The sequence below is a fragment of the Leuresthes tenuis genome, unplaced genomic scaffold (assembly GCF_036924035.1).
Source record: "Leuresthes tenuis unplaced genomic scaffold, fLeuTen1.0.hap1 SCAF_1, whole genome shotgun sequence".
Taxonomy (NCBI): Eukaryota; Metazoa; Chordata; class Actinopteri; order Atheriniformes; family Atherinopsidae; genus Leuresthes; species Leuresthes tenuis.
Window position 1 is genome coordinate 30,995,883 of NW_027325355.1, and position 18,845 is coordinate 31,014,727.

At 47.3% G+C, this 18,845-nt stretch overlaps 2 protein-coding genes across 4 annotated transcripts in view; both read left to right on the forward strand.

The window, feature by feature from the left end:
* Window positions 1-1,261: 1,261 nt before the first annotated feature.
* Window positions 1,262-15,540, forward strand: LOC140287071 (IQ calmodulin-binding motif-containing protein 1-like). 3 transcript variants are annotated; one of them, XM_072379150.1, is made up of 15 exons: window positions 1,262-1,416; window positions 2,385-2,574; window positions 2,657-2,825; window positions 4,377-4,494; window positions 4,562-4,637; window positions 4,800-4,899; window positions 7,713-7,885; window positions 7,969-8,078; window positions 8,246-8,364; window positions 9,647-9,713; window positions 12,614-12,689; window positions 13,581-13,744; window positions 13,885-14,022; window positions 14,202-14,358; window positions 14,941-15,540. In XM_072379150.1, the coding sequence occupies exons 2-15, from the start codon at window positions 2,463-2,465 to the stop codon at window positions 15,201-15,203; spliced, it is 1,842 nt and encodes a 613-aa protein (XP_072235251.1). In that variant the 5' UTR covers window positions 1,262-1,416; window positions 2,385-2,462; the 3' UTR covers window positions 15,204-15,540. The 3 variants fall into 3 exon arrangements, 1 of the variants encoding a protein (XP_072235251.1); XR_011911530.1 differs by lacking the exon at window positions 14,941-15,540 and having other exon boundaries at window positions 13,885-14,111; window positions 14,202-14,250; XR_011911531.1 differs by lacking the exon at window positions 14,941-15,540 and having other exon boundaries at window positions 13,885-14,105; window positions 14,202-14,239.
* A 416-nt stretch (window positions 15,541-15,956) lies between these two features.
* Window positions 15,957-18,845, forward strand: part of LOC140294025 (protein EFR3 homolog B-like) — a 28,188-nt gene continuing 25,299 nt past the window's right edge. The window contains exon 1 of the mRNA XM_072379570.1: window positions 15,957-17,907. Within this exon, the coding sequence (XP_072235671.1) occupies window positions 17,511-17,907 (397 nt within the window). The 5' untranslated portion in view covers window positions 15,957-17,510. The remainder of the gene's footprint in view (window positions 17,908-18,845) is intronic.

The following is an 18,845-nucleotide window of genomic DNA, read 5'->3' on the forward strand; positions in this document are numbered from 1 at the left end:
AGCAGCTGCTGCACCGACACACACACACACACAGCCCGCCTCCCACCGTTACTACAACGTTACTGGTGTTGCCGGTACCGTTACTATCAACATCACGAGTCTGACGTGATCAGCTTATATTATATATATATATATCACATTACATTACATTACATTACATTATATTATTTTATTCATTGAACAACAACAGTGATGAAATGAGAAAATATAGAAATAGACCAAATTAATGAAAAAAGAAATCAATAACGGGACAAATGAGACGATAACAGATATTTACTTTGTTAAATAATAATTATTTTAATTAATATTTATATTAATTCATATTTACATATGAATTAATATTATATTCATATTTACATATTTCTCGCAGAGGTCCAGTCCAATTGGTTCTCGTCTTAACAAAGAAGATCATTTAAAAGGAAAAACATATATGATCTGTATCTGTCTCACCTTGACCACAAAAACACTGAACTGGGACAACAAATGACAACGAAATTTAAAAAAAAAAATGTTCGAACTGAAGCAGTGAAACAGTTGTAGAGAGAATGAATGAATGAATGAAGCTAATTTATGCTGTCTGAACTGAAGCTGCAGCGCCATCGCGAGGACAGAGACCGCAGCTCCAGCCTGCAGACAAGAAAGGCTTCAGTATTCTTTTATTTAATATTTTTTATAATTTAATTTAGTCAAATTTGTAAAAAAAAAAATAAATAAATAAAAATTGACATTTGTTTTATTCAAAAATATTTTTGAAGACATTCAAGTTATTTTGAATCTATGCTATTATTAGAAGATTTTTAGCTAGTCCTAATGACTTTATATATTTCCAGGTAAACAGGAAATATGTGACAGTTTCTGTATTAACATATCGGTGAATCTAAATCCAGAATCTGAGGCAGAAACAGAGTTTTAAAATGTTTTTAAAAGTATTTTGAATTTTGAAATACACACAATTTCAATTAATTTGTTTTTTCATAATATTTTTAAGGAATGCTACAATATTATCTGTACCATGTGTCCCCTGTACCATATCCCTGTAGATATTTGTTCTCTTTTAAAGATAATTAACTTTGTTTTAACTGTTAAAATCGCGTTTGTTTGATAAATCTGAAAGAAAATCCCACCATTTATTTACATTTGAAATTGAACCCGTTTATGTCCAGGAATGAATGCTGCTAGTGGAGGATAGTTAATATCAATAGATAAAAAGGTAAATAATCTGATTCTGACTCATGTAGCCTGGGCGCTGTCGCACACTAATGACGTCACGTTACCGTAGAAACACAAGAGCGTCTGCATTCTATCTCAACGCTAGCAGTTAATAAAGCGCCAAAGGTAGACTGACTTTAGAGCTCTACCTGTCAGTTAGTCGCTCAGCAGCGTTTCATATCATCTCTGGAAGCTGAAGAAGTGATGGTAAGTGCTCTTTTTAACTGGTTAACGTCACTTTTCACTTCACTTAATGTCGTCTAATTGTTTGCTAATAGGCTGCTGCTAAACCTAGCGGGATCAAGTACAGTCAGTGGGTGTTACACAGAAATCTGTGACCCTTCGTATTTGGTGGCTCTGATGTCAGTCATAAGGACAGGTGAGGGCACGATAAACAGGTTCAACTGTCCAAACTTAAACGTCCATCCGACGGCTGGCACAGTTCAGTTAGTCGCCTAATGCAGGGTGTGTACTGAGGGTTTACTGTGAGTTAAATGCTCTCTGATTTATGTTTCCAGTTTTTCATGTTTACACTTGTGTTTTTCAGGCCAATAAGAGGCAGGTGTGTGATAGTCTCTCAGTGGAGCACCAACAGGGACATGCTTTGAACGCTCTTCTTTGGTGTAGTGTGTATTGAAGTGTTGCTACTTCCTAAATCTTTACACATTTTGTCTTGTTATATCCACTGTTCACACTGCAGGATTTTATTTTAACTGGTCATTTGATAACTGTGTGTTTCTCATAAAAAGTCAAATGAATTGATCAACAGAACATGATGAAGAGTTGCTTTATTCACTCTCTATAATAACACGATAGAATATTTTTACCATTACAGATGTGAAAATGTTTTAATAGGTTTTAAATGTGTTATTTTTATGGTATATTCGTCAATCTGTTACATTTCTAAGAATATTTAAAGAATTTAAAGAACATTATTTTAAACAACTGACTTTCTGAAAACCAACAAAGTAGTTCTAAAATAAATATTTGATAATTAAAGAATAAAAAAATTGAAATGAAAAGTGTTTTCAGCTGTCGGAGGCTCTGCTGGTTGTGAAACACTGAAGTATGTGAAGTTATTCTTGCTCCTGTCTGTTTGGTGCTTAAGAAGCTTTTCTTTTGAAGTGCATCTTAAAAATAACTGTGTTCTGATTTGTTTCTGTGGCTGGTTTCAGGTCAGGACTTCCTCCTGGACGGTGCGTGTAAACCATCTACGTTTAGACACAGCCCAGCATTTCTGATTAAAACTGGTGATGGAAGTGGTGGAAGAGGAGGAGGCTCTGATATCAGAGCTGAGGAGGCAGCTGGAGGATGAAGACCTGAACCCGGAGCAGAAGCTCAGCCTCCTGAACAACGGCTTAGACAGTGAGACGACTGTTAAAATCCCCCCTTGTTTACCTGTTTGTATCCGTGTTGAAGACCTGATTTATTTGATCTCACCTGTCAGAGGCTCTGAACTCGGTGGCTGTGCAGACGAACAGCAGCGCGTCGACTCGGGTCAAGTCTCAGCTGTATCACAGCGGCGTCCTGAGTCACTGCGTCCTGGCGTTCTCGCTGCATCCCAGCAGCCTGCGGGGCAACTGCAGCGCTGCAGCCACACTCGCCTACCTCACCAGGTACACCCCAAAGAACCCAGTTAAATCTAGGAAATCATTTTCAATTCATTATTTCTGCTTCAGAGGTGCTGGCCTGAATACTGTTTGATATTTTTAATTTACCTTTAAGTTCGTTGTAGCTTGAGTTTGCTTAGCAACGAGCAGCCTTGTAGCTTGAGTTTGCTTAGCAACGAGCAGCCTTGCAGCTCGAGTTTGCTTAGCAACGAGCAGCCTTGTAGCTTGACTTTGCTTAGCAACGAGCAGCCTTGCAGCTTGAGTTTGCTTAGCAACAAGCAGCCTTGTAGCTTGAGTTTGCTTAGCAACGAGCAGCCTTGTAGCTTGAGTTTGCTTGGCAACGAGCAGCCTTGCAGCTCGAGTTTGCTTGGCAACGAGCAGCCTTGCAGCTCGAGTTTGCTTAGCAACGAGCAGCCTTGCAGCTCGAGTTTGCTTAGCAACGAGCAGCCTTGCAGCTCGAGTTTGCTTAGCAACGAGCAGCCTTGTAGCTTGAGTTTGCTTAGCAACGAGCAGCCTTGCAGCTCGAGTTTGCTTGGCAACGAGCAGCCTTGCAGCTCGAGTTTGCTTGGCAACGAGCAGCCTTGCAGCTCGAGTTTGCTTGGCAACGAGCAGCCTTGTAGCTTGAGTTTGCTTGGCAACGAGCAGCCTTGTAGCTTGAGTTTGCTTGGCAACGAGCAGCCTTGTAGCTTGAGTTTGCTTGGCAACGAGCAGCCTTGTAGCTTGAGTTTGCTTGGCAACGAGCAGCCTTGTAGCTTGAGTTTGCTTGGCAACGAGCAGCCTTGCAGCTCGAGTTTGCTTGGCAACGAGCAGCCTTGCAGCTCGAGTTTGCTTGGCAACGAGCAGCCTTGTAGCTTGAGTTTGCTTGGCAACGAGCAGCCTTGTAGCTTGAGTTTGCTTGGCAACGAGCAGCCTTGTAGCTTGAGTTTGCTTGGCAACGAGCAGCCTTGCAGCTCGAGTTTGCTTGGCAACGAGCAGCCTTGTAGCTTGAGTTTGCTTGGCAACGAGCAGCCTTGTAGCTTGAGTTTGCTTGGCAACGAGCAGCCTTGTAGCTTGAGTTTGCTTGGCAACGAGCAGCCTTGTAGCTTGAGTTTGCTGGGCAACGAGCAGCCTTGCAGCTCGAGTTTGCTTGGCAACGAGCAGCCTTGTAGCTTGAGTTTGCTTGGCAACGAGCAGCCTTGTAGCTTGAGTTTGCTTGGCAACGAGCAGCCTTGCAGCTCGAGTTTGCTTAGCAACGAGCAGCCTTGCAGCTCGAGTTTGCTTAGCAACGAGCAGCCTTGCAGCTTGAGTTTGCTTAGCAACGAGCAGCCTTGTAGCTTGAGTTTGCTGGGCAACGAGCAGCCTTGTAGCTTGAGTTTGCTTGGCAACGAGCAGCCTTGCAGCTCGAGTTTGCTTAGCAACGAGCAGCCTTGCAGCTTGAGTTTGCTTAGCAACGAGCAGCCTTGTAGCTTGAGTTTGCTGGGCAACGAGCAGCCTTGCAGCTCGAGTTTGCTCTGTCCCAACTGAGGTTCTGATTGTGCTGAGCGTTCAGCAGACTGACGTCCATGTCTTCCCCTGCAGCTCCTGCTGCGTCGGGGTGGATCCCGGCAGCCGTTCGGAGGCCTTCCATAAGCTGTTCCTGCCGTCAGTCGTGGACGGCCTGCTGTCACTGGCGAATCAGCTGATGAGCCGTGCAGAGGTGAGGAGCTGCCTGTGTGTCTGTTGAGCTGTCGTCACACTGTGGATGAACCTCTTCTGTCTGTTAGTGTGCTTCTCTCTTCAGGAAGGTGATGGATTCAGTCGGCTGGCTGCTCTCTGCTCACACCCAGCTCACCTCTCAGGGTCAGTTCACACAGCACCCGACTGATCGATTTACTGATTGATCTCCAGACAAACATGTGATTCCACCTGCTCTTAGTTTGAGTGCAACTGCAGTTATAATTTATAACGTAACGTACACCTGATCATGTCTGAGAATGTTGCTCCTCTCATGTGCCTCTTCAGTCCTCAACTCTGTCCACTATGAGCAAATCCAGATGTGTGATGATGCCACTGTTTCTCTGCGCTGCATCCAGCTGTGGATTCAAACTGGATCAGCCAGCAGGTGACACACATGAACACCGCACACGACCGGAAATGCTGTGATACACAGTTTTTACTTGATAAAACTCAGTTAAGGGTTACACTGTTAGAGATAAACTATGACACCATATAAAACAGCTGTTAGATGCAGCAGAGTCCTAAAAAGTGAACATCATTCTCAAATGTTCCTTTAACATTTGAACAGTGGATAATGTGATGATGTACAACAGCTTGAACTGTGGCACAACTTCAGGACAACATGTAGAATTAAATATCGTTGAATAATACGATGTCAATAAGACTTCAGAGGTGCTGGCCTGTACCAGACTGCCCAGCCTGGCATGGGTCAGCGGGACTCAGATGTGACACAGTTTTGTCGCCTCATGATTGACTTCAAGCAATAAAACTACTTAGTTTGGGTGAGAAATCAAAACCAGCTGGTTGTACCTTCCATTATCTTATTATTTTGAGGAAACCCAGCATCCCTCTCCAGCTCCTCCTGGGGGATCCTGAGGTGTCCCAGGCCAGATGGGATATATAATCCCTGCACTGAGTTCTGGGTCTGCGCCCTCATTGCTGCTGACGAAGCCCCGATCCGTCTGTCCATCTCTGATCCAACTCACCATCACTGAGAACCAGAACCAGAGATGCTGAAACTGCTCCAGCTGAGGCAGAGACTCATCCCGACCCGGAGGATCAGAACCAGGTCCAGAGATGCTGAAACTGCTCCAGCTGAGGCAGAGACTCAGCCCGACCCGGAGGTTCAGAACCAGGTCCAGAGATGCTGAAACTGCTCCAGCTGAGGCAGAGACTCAGCCCGACCCGGAGGATCAGAACCAGGTCCAGAGATGCTGAAACTGCTCCAGCTGAGGCAGAGACTCATCCCGACCCGGAGGATCAGAACCAGGTCCAGAGATGCTGAAACTGCTCCAGCTGAGGCAGAGACTCAGCCCGACCCGGAGGATCAGAACCAGGTCCAGAGATGCTGAAACTGCTCCAGCTGAGGCAGAGACTCATCCCGACCCGGAGGATCAGAACCAGGTCCAGAGATGCTGAAACTGCTCCAGCTGAGGCAGAGACTCAGCCCGACCCGGAGGATCAGAACCAGGTCCAGAGATGCTGAAACTGCTCCAGCTGAGGCAGAGACTCAGCCCGACCCGGAGGATCAGAACCAGGTCCAGAGATGCTGAAACTGCTCCAGCTGAGGCAGAGACTCAGCCCGACCCGGAGGATCAGAACCAGGTCCAGAGATGCTGAAACTGCTCCAGCTGAGGCAGAGACTCAGCCCGACCCGGAGGATCAGAACCAGGTCCAGAGATGCTGAAACTGCTCCAGCTGAGGCAGAGACTCAGCCCGACCCGGAGGATCAGAACCAGGTCCAGAGATGCTGAAACTGCTCCAGCTGAGGCAGAGACTCAGCCCGACCCGGAGGATCAGAACCAGGTCCAGAGATGCTGAAACTGCTCCAGCTGAGGCAGAGACTCATCCCGACCCGGAGGGTCCAGAACCAGGTCCAGAGATGCTGAAACTGCTCCAGCTGAGGCAGAGACTCAGCCCGACCCGGAGGGTCCAGAACCAGGTCCAGAGATGCTGAAACTGCTCCAGCTGAGGCAGAGACTCAGCCCGACCCGGAGGATCAGAACCAGGTCCAGAGATGCTGAAACTGCTCCAGCTGAGGCAGAGACTCATCCCGACCCGGAGGGTCCAGAACCAGGTCCAGAGATGCTGAAACTGCTCCAGCTGAGGCAGAGACTCATCCCGACCCGGAGGGTCCAGAACCAGGTCCAGAGATGCTGAAACTGCTCCAGCTGAGGCAGAGACTCATCCCGACCCGGAGGGTCCAGAACCAGGTCCAGAGATGCTGAAACTGCTCCAGCTGAGGCAGAGACTCATCCCGACCCGGAGGGTCCAGAACCAGGTCCAGAGATGCTGAAACTCCTCCAGCTGAGGCAGAGACTCATCCCGACCCGGAGGGTCCAGAACCAGGTCCAGAGATGCTGAAACTGCTCCAGCTGAGGCAGAGACTCAGCCCGACCCGGAGGATCAGAACCAGGTCCAGAGATGCTGAAACTGCTCCAGCTGAGGCAGAGACTCAGCCCGACCCGGAGGATCAGAACCAGGTCCAGAGATGCTGAAACTGCTCCAGCTGAGGCAGAGACTCATCCCGACCCGGAGGGTCCAGAACCAGAACCAGAGATGCTGAAACTGCTGCAGCTGAGGCAGAGACTCATCCCGACCCAGAGGGAGCGCTCCATCCTTCTTCTGGTTAAGAACTTTGGATTTGGAAGAGCTGACCTTCGTCCCAGCTGTGAACCGCTCCAGTGCAGCTGAATCATGGCTCAAAGAAGCCAACAGAGCCACGTGATCTGCAAAAAGCAGAGATGTAACCCTGAGGTTCCCAAACTACATGTGTACCTCAAGATCCTGAGATCCAAGATCCATGAAAACCCCGGAAAGGGTCTGTGACGAGGGGCCTGTACACAGAGACTGAATTCTGGACAACCAAAGCGAGAGCGGTCTGCATCAGTGCGTTGGACTCCACCAGGGCTTCCTCTTACAACTTCACCCTCATACTCAACATTTGCTTTTGCTTTTTTGGTTGCCAGGGTGACGACGGTCTGTCTGACCTTCCTGGTTGTGTTTGGGCAGCAAAAGTACTTGGTTTACAGTTTGAAACCAGAAATAATTGGTTAGAGTTAGAAAACGAGACACATTCTCTGACACTTCACATCCACCAGAGGTTCCGCATTCCTCAAACATAACGACGAGTTTTTAGGGTCTCCAGCAAGTGATAAACAACTCTGAGTAACTGCTGTATCTCTTTCCTGATCACAGGGACTTCTTCTCTGCTCTGAGCGAGGACTCGGTGCTGCTGCTTCTCAACGAGGCTGTCGGACAGCTAGCTTTCAGCTCCTACTCTGCGGTGGGCGGAGCCTCCGTCAGGCTGATGCTTCTCATGGCCAGTCAGCTGGGGCTCCGCCTCCAGCCCCTCCTCCTCAGCTTCAAAGGTCAGAGGTCACACACGCGGATCAGCAGGTGAGACTGGTTGTATGAGCGGTGGAGTCAGAGGTGACTCTCTGTCCTCCTGCAGGTCTGGACAGCCTCCTGAGCAAAGACTGGAGGGGGCGGGGCTTCGATCAGGACGTGGATAAGCTGATCGCACTCGTCCAATCAGGAGCGGACATTCGGACTCCGTCTGAGGTCTGACAGACGCCTCTGACTTTAGTTTTTTAGGAAATTATTCGAAGTCTTGAAAAATATTTGCTCTGTAGAAAATAGTTTCACGTAATTAAAGAAACGAATAAAAAGTTTCTTCGGTTTCAGCCAGTTTCAGGTAACTGACGGCGTGCCGTGTCTGTGTGCTGCAGGCGAGCAGAGAGCAGGTGCGGGCGGCGTGCGTGATCCAGGCGGCGTGGAGGTCGCATCGGACCCGACGCAGAGTGAAGAGCCTCAACAGAGCCGTCAGCGCGCTGCAGAGGAGATACAGGTAGCGACTCCCCGATGGCGTACCTTCAGAGAGGAGATGAAGCCTAAAAATATCATGAAAGGAGGCAGATCTGTACTTTGTTTTCTCGCTTCCTTCGGGTGTCTTTGTAGTTTCTGTAGCTGCACAAAGCGCCTGGAACTATGTGAGTGATGTGAATTAATTGGGTTTTCGGTTGTTTCGGTGAAGAATTGCAGAGCTTTATGACACCAATTCTCCCTCCCGTGGTCATCACTGATCGGGTTTTTGTGTCTTTTTAACGGGACGATGACCCAGATGCAAGCAAAGGTCGGAGGGGCCTGTTGACCCTGTCAATCCACCCTGAGATTCATCATCAGCTTCACGGGTCTCTGTGTTATGGAAGGAAAACAAATGATTTTCTTTGTTGAAACATTAGTGAGTTGTTTGTGAATTCTTAACCAAGGCTCAGGGGGAGAAGAGTTTATCCTCAGTTTGATCCTTAGACTAAATGCACTCACAGGTCTGATGATGTCGTTTCATCTGTATGAAGGACGGAAACCGTCACAATCCAAAGCTACATCAATACATTCATGAGTAAAGTCAAATGTTCATTTCTGTGATGATTATTCGTTGATATGATTTGAAGTAAATTAATATTTATTAGTTATTTACTTTGTTTTCAGCACATCGGCTATTCCTCGATGCTCTTCTCTGTCATTATGCAAATGAGGGGGCGGTCCTTAAGGATGTGTCATAGCTCAGCTTCTCACCTATTGGTTCATCTCCTGGATGCAAACATCCTGTTTCACAAAATGGTGCCAAACACTGGAAGAGGACCAAACTGTGCCCGTGTCAGGCGTCTGACACACGCGCACACGTGCACGCACACACGTGCACGCACACACACACACGTTAGAGGAAATGACAGAACAGTAAATTCATTCTGTACATTTGAATTAAAGTAGAAACATTCATTTATTTGTTCTGTTCTTTCATAATTGCACAAATGAATATTTTACGTTACTTAAAAAGCATTTATTGATGTATTAATTTATTTATTGGCTCATTTGTATGTTCTTGTGTTCATTTCTTATAATGGCAGTCTCAGTCCTTCATGTCAGCCTGCGTAGATGGAAAATCAGAGGATGTGACCTGATGAGACAACTTTGTTCCCCACTCAGGCTGAAGCGTCTGATTTCTTTCACTTTTACATTTTAACAGCTTTGGGACTCTTTGACGCTTGCAGTGCTGCTTCAGTCATGTCTACCATCTCGATACGTTGGCTTTCTTTAGCTTGATTTCCTACACTGTGGCATCATTTCAGGGCTCGCAGGCGGCAGCAGCAGCAGCAGAAAGAGGCGCAGCAGTGGGAGGAGGAGCTTAGGTATCAGGTAAGTGTTTTTCTTTTTCCATGGAGGATAACAGAACAATGAAAGCCTCGATGGGCTCTGAGTGAAGACTCTGATTAGCTGATCGCAGCGGATCAATATGTGGAGTTCACAGAGCTCAGAGATGGAATCCGTTGACTGGATCAATCAATGAGTTTGTGAGAAATCTGCTTCAAATGACTTATTCCTCTTCATTTCTACAACATATGGACAGTTTATTAATGTTTTCATATAGTTTTGAATTTCTTATCAGTATTTTTACATTTTTCTTCAATGTTTCTTAAAAGAAAACAGAACAGAAAACATTTTTTTTACCAGTTTGTTGATGGATATTAGAGAGTAAAGAGAGCAGAGGGAGGAGAGGTGCATCATGGGAGCTCCCCCAGCAGGCTGGGCCTATAGCAGCAGAACTATGGGATGTTTCAGGCTCACCTGAGCCATCCCTAACTATAAGCTTTATCAGAAAGGAAAGTTTCAGCCTGATCTTAAAGGTAGAGAGGGTGTCTGCTTCCTGAAGCCAAACTGGCAGCTGGTTCCACAGAGAGGGGCCTGATAACTGAAGGCTCTGCCTCCCATTCTGCTTTTAGGGGCCTGATAACTGAAGGCTCTGCCTCCCATTCTGCTTTTAGGGGCCTGATAACTGAAGGCTCTGCCTCCCATTCTGCTTTTAGGGGCCTGATAACTGAAGGCTCTGCCTCCCATTCTGCTTTTAGGGGCCTGATAACTGAAGGCTCTGCCTCCCATTCTGCTTTTAGGGGCCTGATAACTGAAGGCTCTGCCTCCCATTCTGCTTTTAGGGGCCTGATAACTGAAGGCTCTGCCTCCCATTCTACTTTTAGGGGCCTGATAACTGAAGGCTCTGCCTCCCATTCTACTTTTAGGGGCCTGATAACTGAAGGCTCTGCCTCCCATTCTGCTTTTAGGGGCCTGATAACTGAAGGCTCTGCCTCCCATTCTGCTTTTAGGGGCCTGATAAGTGAAGGCTCTGCCTCCCATTCTGCTTTTAGGGGCCTGATAACTGAAGGCTCTGCCTCCCATTCTGCTTTTAGGGGCCTGATAACTGAAGGCTCTGCCTCCCATTCTGCTTTTAGGGGCCTGATAACTGAAGGCTCTGCCTCCTGTTCTGCTTTTAGGGGCCTGATAAGTGAAGGCTCTGCCTCCCATTCTGCTTTTAGGGGCCTGATAAGTGAAGGCTCTGCCTCCCATTCTGCTTTTAGGGGCCTGATAAGTGAAGGCTCTGCCTCCCATTCTGCTTTTAGGGGCCTGATAAGTGAAGGCTCTGCCTCCCATTCTGCTTTTAGGGGCCTGATAACTGAAGGCTCTGCCTCCCATTCTGCTTTTAGGGGCCTGATAAGTGAAGGCTCTGCCTCCCATTCTGCTTTTAGGGGCCTGATAAGTGAAGGCTCTGCCTCCCATTCTGCTTTTAGGGGCCTGATAACTGAAGGCTCTGCCTCCCATTCTGCTTTTAGGGGCCTGATAACTGAAGGCTCTGCCTCCCATTCTGCTTTTAGGGGCCTGATAACTGAAGGCTCTGCCTCCCATTCTGCTTTTAGGGGCCTGATAACTGAAGGCTCTGCCTCCCATTCTGCTTTTAGGGGCCTGATAACTGAAGGCTCTGCCTCCCATTCTGCTTTTAGGGGCCTGATAACTGAAGGCTCTGCCTCCCATTCTGCTTTTAGGGGCCTGATAACTGAAGGCTCTGCCTCCCATTCTGCTTTTAGGGGCCTGATAACTGAAGGCTCTGCCTCCCATTCTGCTTTTAGGGGCCTGATAACTGAAGGCTCTGCCTCCCATTCTGCTTTTAGGGGCCTGATAACTGAAGGCTCTGCCTCCCATTCTGCTTTTAGGGGCCTGATAACTGAAGGCTCTGCCTCCCATTCTGCTTTTAGGGGCCTGATAAGTGAAGGCTCTGCCTCCCATTCTGCTTTTAGGGGCCTGATAACCGAAGGCTCTGCCTCCCATTCTGCTTTTAGGGGCCTGATAACTGAAGGCTCTGCCTCCCATTCTGCTTTTAGGGGCCTGATAACTGAAGGCTCTGCCTCCCATTCTGCTTTTAGGGGCCTGATAACTGAAGGCTCTGCCTCCCATTCTGCTTTTAGGGGCCTGATAACTGAAGGCTCTGCCTCCCATTCTGCTTTTAGGGGCCTGATAACTGAAGGCTCTGCCTCCCATTCTGCTTTTAGGGGCCTGATAACTGAAGGCTCTGCCTCCCATTCTGCTTTTAGGGGCCTGATAACTGAAGGCTCTGCCTCCCATTCTGCTTTTAGGGGCCTGATAACTGAAGGCTCTGCCTCCCATTCTGCTTTTAGGGGCCTGATAACTGAAGGCTCTGCCTCCCATTCTGCTTTTAGGGGCCTGATAACTGAAGGCTCTGCCTCCCATTCTGCTTTTAGGGGCCTGATAACTGAAGGCTCTGCCTCCCATTCTGCTTTTAGAGGCCTGATAACTGAAGGCTCTGCCTCCCATTCTGCTTTTAGGGGCCTGATAACTGAAGGCTCTGCCTCCCATTCTGCTTTTAGGGGCCTGATAACTGAAGGCTCTGCCTCCCATTCTGCTTTTAGGGGCCTGATAACTGAAGGCTCTGCCTCCCATTCTGCTTTTAGGGGCCTGATAACTGAAGGCTCTGCCTCCCATTCTGCTTTTAGAAACTCTGGGAACCACAAGGAAACCTGTCATTAAGAGCTTTATATGTGAGGAGAAGAACCTTAAATTCTATTCTGAATCTAACAGGGAGCCAATGAAGAGAAGCTAAAACTGGAGAAACATGATCTCTGCTGTTGGATCTCAGCAGAACTCTGGCTGCAGGGTTTTGGATCAGCTGGAGGCTGTTCAGAGAGTTTTGAGAGCAGCTTTTCTGCCTCACTCTGAATGCGTTTGAATGAAGCCTGTGAAATGTTTTGTAGGTGTGTGTGAGGCGGCAACGAGCCCGAAGGGAGTTCCACCAGAAACAGAGACGCCTGCTGCAGCTGCTTCCTCCTGGTGAGCTCTCTCTGTCTGTCCACCATCACTCATCCGGTGTTTTACGCTGAATCTCTGTGTGCTGGAGGCAAATGAACACAAACACAAGGAAGAGGTACAGGCAGGCTCTGCTGCTCCTTGTGAGCCTCTTTAAAGTACCTGAGTCATGAGTTACTGGAGCAGCTGTAATACAGAAGAAGAGCTGAAAAAGTGTGGTCTTTCTGTTTTAGGTCTGCAAAACAAAGTTCATATTTAGTTATTTCAAACAGGCGATCCATGGAAGGCTTTGAGGAGCAAAGATACATTTGAGTGTTAAAAACAAAGTTCCTCAGAGAAAGACTGGAAGGGATCTGCATATTTCTGCCTCTACAGAGCAGAAAATCATGAAAGCATTCAGGGAATCTGGAGGAGTTTCAGTGTAAAGGACGAGGGAGCAAGCCTAAGCTGGACCCCGTGACCTCTGACCCCTCAGACGAATGAACCGTCATTCATCAGCAGCTGATAGAAGCACATGGACAAGGGATTACTGTGGAAACCTTTGTCAAGCACCACAATACAGATGAATGCTACAGTTTTATTTTATTTAATCAGCCTTCTGTTCTGTTTGTTCTGCCAAATGTTTGTATCTGTGCCAGAATGCAGGATGTAATGTGTAAATATGTGTCATCGATCATATTTAAAGAGATCTGTGGCAGATTTATTCTCCTCTGAGCCAAATAATGTGAAACAGTTTTAGGTGATGGGGACACGTTAATTAAGGGGAAAGGGTTCTGATTCAGGAACCCACTCATTTTGAACGTATTTAAATCCACAACTTTATTAGTCTCTTGGTTCCTGCATGGACAGGCGGACACAGAGTGCTGTTTCAGAGCGATAGAAAGAAGTAAAAAACCTGTGTGTGTGTGTGTTCAGAGCAGGTGCAGACATACCTGCAGGAGTGCCAGCGGCGGGCGGCGGTGGTGATCCAGAGCTTCTGGAGAGGCTTCAGAGAGAGACGCCGCTACAACAACACACTCCGATTCACCCTGAGACAGTCGCACACACAGCAGCAGGCTGCCAGGACTCTGCAGAGAGCGGTAGGTCTGTCTATACTTCTGAGGACCCTCAGATACCCCTCATAACCCGTTCACACACAGCAGATGATGAAACCTTCCTCTCCTCTGACGGGCAGGATCAGTGAGAAGTTTAATGGTCCTCGCTGTGTCTGCTCTCCCAGGTGCGCCGCTTTCTAGAAAAGCGTCGATCAGCCAGGGCCCCGCCCTTCAGCCCTCTCTGGATTGGTCAGGAAGGTTTGACAGACGGCCGGAGGGCGGAGCTAAAGCAGCAGGTGGAGGAGTACACCGCCGTGCACCGAGTGAGAATCTGAATTCAACAAACCATCATCACGTGCACGATGCTCTGCATGCTGCTGACGTGTGTGTGTGTGTGTGTGTGTGTGTGTGTGTGTGTGTGTGTGTGTGTGTGTGTGTGTGTGTGTGTGTGTGTGTGTGTGTGTGTGTGTGTGTGTGTGTGTGTGTGTGTGTGTGTGTGCAGTCATCCCGCGTGTCTCCTGGGGAGTGTGCCTCCCTCCATGAGGAGGTGCAGCTGCTGCTGCAGGTGGAGCTGCAGAGAGGAGCTCAGCAGAGGAGGGAGGAGCAGCGGGTGGAGGCTCTGCTGGCTCACACACACACACAGCTGGGGCTGCTTCGAGGTGTTTCTCACACACACACACACAACGCCATGAAAACGAACCTATCCGTGCACGTGCACGTGCACGTGCACTGGTTTATCTGTAATAGCTCGTAATACGGGAGTGTGTTTCACTTTGAAAGGGCAGAAACTTCATAGATTTAGGTGTGTTATTATTTAGGTGATTTAGTCGCTGTTTATCTGATGTGGGACCAGAGTCATGTCACATCCTCCAGGTGCTGTAGGATCCAGTGTTTGTGAAGAAGGCCTGAGACACAAACTGATTCCTCCTCTGGTTTTAATCAGATGTGTGAGATGCTGCTGCAGGAGGCTCTGAATGGTTTGATTAGAGCTGAAAAGCCAAAGGAGAGCGACAGCAAACCTCTGCTCAGCAGACACATCTGGCACAGAATATCACCACATTGGAGCTCCTCATGTTGAACATAAACTGAACATTTAGGGGTTAAAAGGCTGAAATCTGTCTCAGATTGTAAGTCGGGAAAGTTTGCAGCTGCTGCCTTGAGAGTGAATCTGAGGTTGAGAAGAAGCTTGAGCCCCGGATTCAGCTGCTTTTCATCATCTGTGATCACGCTGTCCCCCACAGATGCCCCGCCCCTTTCCGCCGTCACGGCAACAGAAGCGGAGGCTTTCCTGAGCCCGTCGGGTTCCATCGCCGCTCGAGCCCGCGATGCCCACAACGCCGCTCTGCAGGCGAGCCGGCGGCCTTGGTGGAGGACGCTCGGGGCGCCGGCTGAAGGTGGCGCGTCAGACCACGCCCACCTGGAGGCGGAGTTAGCGGAGGAGCTTGGAGGGCTTTACGTAGCAGGGACAGCGGCGTCCAGCAGAGCCACTGAAGCTTTAACGTGACTGAGGTCGTTTTTTAGTCTTTTCCCACCTCCGAACCTTCTTTGTCGAGTTGACATATCAGGAAAAGCTGTTGATCCTGGAATAACTTGTTCAGAGTCACTACTTCTGCTGCAGCTCTGACCCAAACGGAGCAGATTCAGACGCCACCAGACTTCCTCCGTGAGGTTCCAGTGTTACATGCACCCAACTGTCAGCCCACACACATTAAAGGGATCAGATTCTGACTCAGACTGACTGAATCAGTTCATTTTGTTTGTTACTGATGCTCAATAAAATGAACACAGAGCTGAATGTTTATGGAATTTGTTTAATATAATAATTATTCAGGTTATCGGACGCCCTGTCCATCCAATCTGTTTTTGTGTATCTGTAAAAGTGATGTGACGTTCGCGAACGATTCGTTCTTTATGAACTAATCTTTTAAATGACTCGGGATAAACGAGTCGTCTCGGTGAGTGATTCGTTCACAAACCGAATCGTTCTTTAGTTAATTTGTCATGTGACGGCAGCTCAGCTTCGCGGCTGTGGACTGAGAAACGAAGGAGGAAATGAATGATGTCTGATTTGTGATGTTCATTCATTTGTCATGAAATCATGATTAATTAGTGGTCTTCGGTTCTTGTGTATATAATAATATAATAATACTCTACCATAAAACAATAGAATAAAAATGATATAATAATAGTAATAATAAAAATAACATTTTAAGGAACTTATTGTTACTGTATTTCTCACTTAATTGTGTTACTAATTGTCTAAATGAATGTGAGCTTTACATTCACTTGTCCTCCACCAGCTGTCATGTGACAGCAGGGAGGAGACAGACCAAGTCCCTTATGGTGTGTTTCCTTTCCAGGTTTCAGTAGGGCTGCGGCGCCACCTGCTGGAGAAATAAACAAGTAAACAAAATTACTCAAAATAAACAAAATGACTCCAAAAAAGATTCGTTCAATTTACTGTTCGAATGTAAAAGATCCGAGTCAGTAAGAAGAGTCGAACTTCCCAGCAGTGATGTGTCGTCTGTATTTCAGAGGGTTCAGAGAGGTGAGTGCATGCATCGTGGTCAGTAATCCATCTCCTTCCTCACCTTCTAACATGTTCTCCTGACTTGTGGAAAAACAAAACCGTGTGACGTACCGTCATGTTCTGTGAACCTGTGAAGGTTCAGTGTTTAGGATGCAAAGCACACTCTGAGTCTTGACTGCTTGGAGGATGAAAACAGCTGATGGTAGCTTCTGTTATTGTTCCAGGTTTGATTTTTATTTGTGCCACTGTTGCAATGCCCCCATCAACCAGCAGGGGGAGCTCCTCCTGCACCGCAGCAGCCTGATGAAGAGGAGGAGGTCTGCAGCTTCTCACTCATCAAACTTTAACTCTCGCACATGAAGCAGATTCCAGAACATGTGCCCTGATGTCAGAGGCGGTCCCATGCAGAGCAGGGCATTGATCACACCTATTGATCACTGATCTGAGCTGCTGACCAGCAGAGGCTCAGCAGATGTTATATAAGCAGCTGTTTCTCTGTGTGTTGGAGGAAAACAGCTGCAGGAGAGCAGCGCTGGAGGCGAGCAGGTAGGAGCTCTGAGGCTTCTTGTATCTTTCCTTTGATGCCACTTTCTTCTCCACAGAGAAGTCTTCTCGTGATAAACGTTTAACAGAAACTGCTGCATCGACGTACAGTCGGCTGCATGTCGAATGAAATGTGATTGAGCTCAGAGTTTCTGCTTTACTTTAAAGTTCTTCTTCGGTAGAGGATCTGATAACATTCTTTGTAGCGAATAATTTACACAGCATCCACATCTCAGCAGTTTCTTATCATTCTAAATCTCACACTATGAGATTTGAAGTGCAGTTTCCTTCTTTCTGGGGGAGTAAATAGAGTATATAGAGAGCGATATAAATAGAGAATATAAAGTTGCACAAAGGTGGCCGGAGCTCTGACCTATTTTCATTCAACATGATTCTGACAAAGCCAAAGATATTCGTGTTACTTACATGCAGACTGAGCCACATCTTACTGATATATTCCAGATTTGTATCCTTTAAAGAATATTTAAGATTTGTCTGTTAACTTAATTGAACTAAAGATGGTCCTTGAGCTTTTGTCTTTCTTATGACTTCTTATTTTTAGTTCAGTAATCTCACTTTATATTGTCAGAAATGTCAGAAATTGCACAAAGATAACTTGAAAAAAGAGAAACTGTCTTTGAAAGATGCCAAATAAATGTGAGATTGATCAAATTAAGCAGACTGTGATCATGTTGAAGGCTTTGAGCCACTTCACATAAAGCTGAGCTGCAGGGGTTAATGTTCAGAGGAATGTGGGGGGGGGGGTTCTCCCTTCAATCCCTCTGTTCATTTCACACTTTCCATCTTCTCACTCCCAGCTTCTCTTCTTCCTCAGGACCTCTTCCTACCTTCCAGCTGCCGTCAGGACGAAGCGAGGTCGCCACGGAGATGCTGGGAACTCTCCCCAGCTTCCCCAGCCTGCCGCGGGGGGTGTCCATGCCGGGCCTGCTCAGCTCCCTGCCCAGAGGCATCAACCCTCCCAGTCTGCCCAGAGGCATCACCATGCCCAGTCTACCCACTCTGCCCAGCTTTCCCAGTCTGCCCCGAGGGGTCGTCGCCATGCCGACCGTACCCCAGGCCCCTCGTCAGCTGCTGCAGGACTGCTGCTCTGTGTTTGACCACCAGACAGCCGGAGGTAAGACGTCCATTCGACCCTCAGCCCTTCCCCTGCCGGCTGAAGCACAGTTGAGGCCGTTAAATGTGGGACATAATGCGATATGTTGCGGTTTAACAACATTACAGGAGCAGCTGCAGTGAAGGAGGTCAACTCAAGAATTTAGTTCAAGACACATAATCAGTTTTTCCTGAAGCGTTGTGCTTGCCTTTCAGTTTTTTACAGAAACAGATGGAGACAGATACTGAGAATACTTTATGTCAGATTATAATGTTGCATGGGATGATTATCTCTTTGTAATACTTACACTTCATCGGATTGATAACAATCAAGAAAACCATCATGTGGCTTCAGTCAAAAACTCACTCAGTCATGTGGAATAGTCACTCGGATGCCTTAGACTACATGGTGTAGATTCAGTTTTAAACCGTCTGATTTAAATGAATGAATGAATGAATGAATGAATGAATGTCAGAGTGAGAACTCGTCCTCAGTGTCAGGATCGTTGGTGCGAGGAAGGAAGGACCTTCAGACACAAAAAGGTTTACTCCAAAAACCACAAGGCAGAAACAGAAAGCTGAGCCGGATTATCTAAAATACTAAACTGTGAGAACAAAACAAGACTGAAAGGAATAAGACCGTGGAACTATAACCTGACTTAGAAACAAGACGTGGCTGTGGCATGAGGGGTAAGTGAGGAATGAGTGAAGGAAACCAGGGAGCTACATCCTGTGGGAGGTGACTGGAGAAGACGAGCAGCTGTGGAACAGAAACAGGTGACCTGAGTGAGACTTAATGTGACAAAACAGGAAAACATACAAAAACACGACAAGAACTGAACCCGGAACCTGGAAAAGAACCTGAAACATAACAAAGAACCTGAAAACAAGAGGATCAAAACCTAAACCGTGACACTGAGAGATCAGAGGTTAAAGTCTCTCATTTACAGAAGTGTTCAG

Excerpts from the sequence above, each read along its gene's own strand:
- LOC140287071 (XM_072379150.1), top strand. The coding sequence starts at position 2,463 with ATGGAAGTGGTGGAAGAGGAGGAGGCTCTGATATCAGAGCTGAGGAGG. Across the intron at positions 4,495-4,561 it reads AGCTGATGAGCCGTGCAGAG|TGTGCTTCTCTCTTCAGGAA; the intron begins GTGAGGAGCTGC and ends TCTGTCTGTTAG. Across the intron at positions 8,365-9,646 it reads GCGCTGCAGAGGAGATACAG|GGCTCGCAGGCGGCAGCAGC; the intron begins GTAGCGACTCCC and ends GCATCATTTCAG.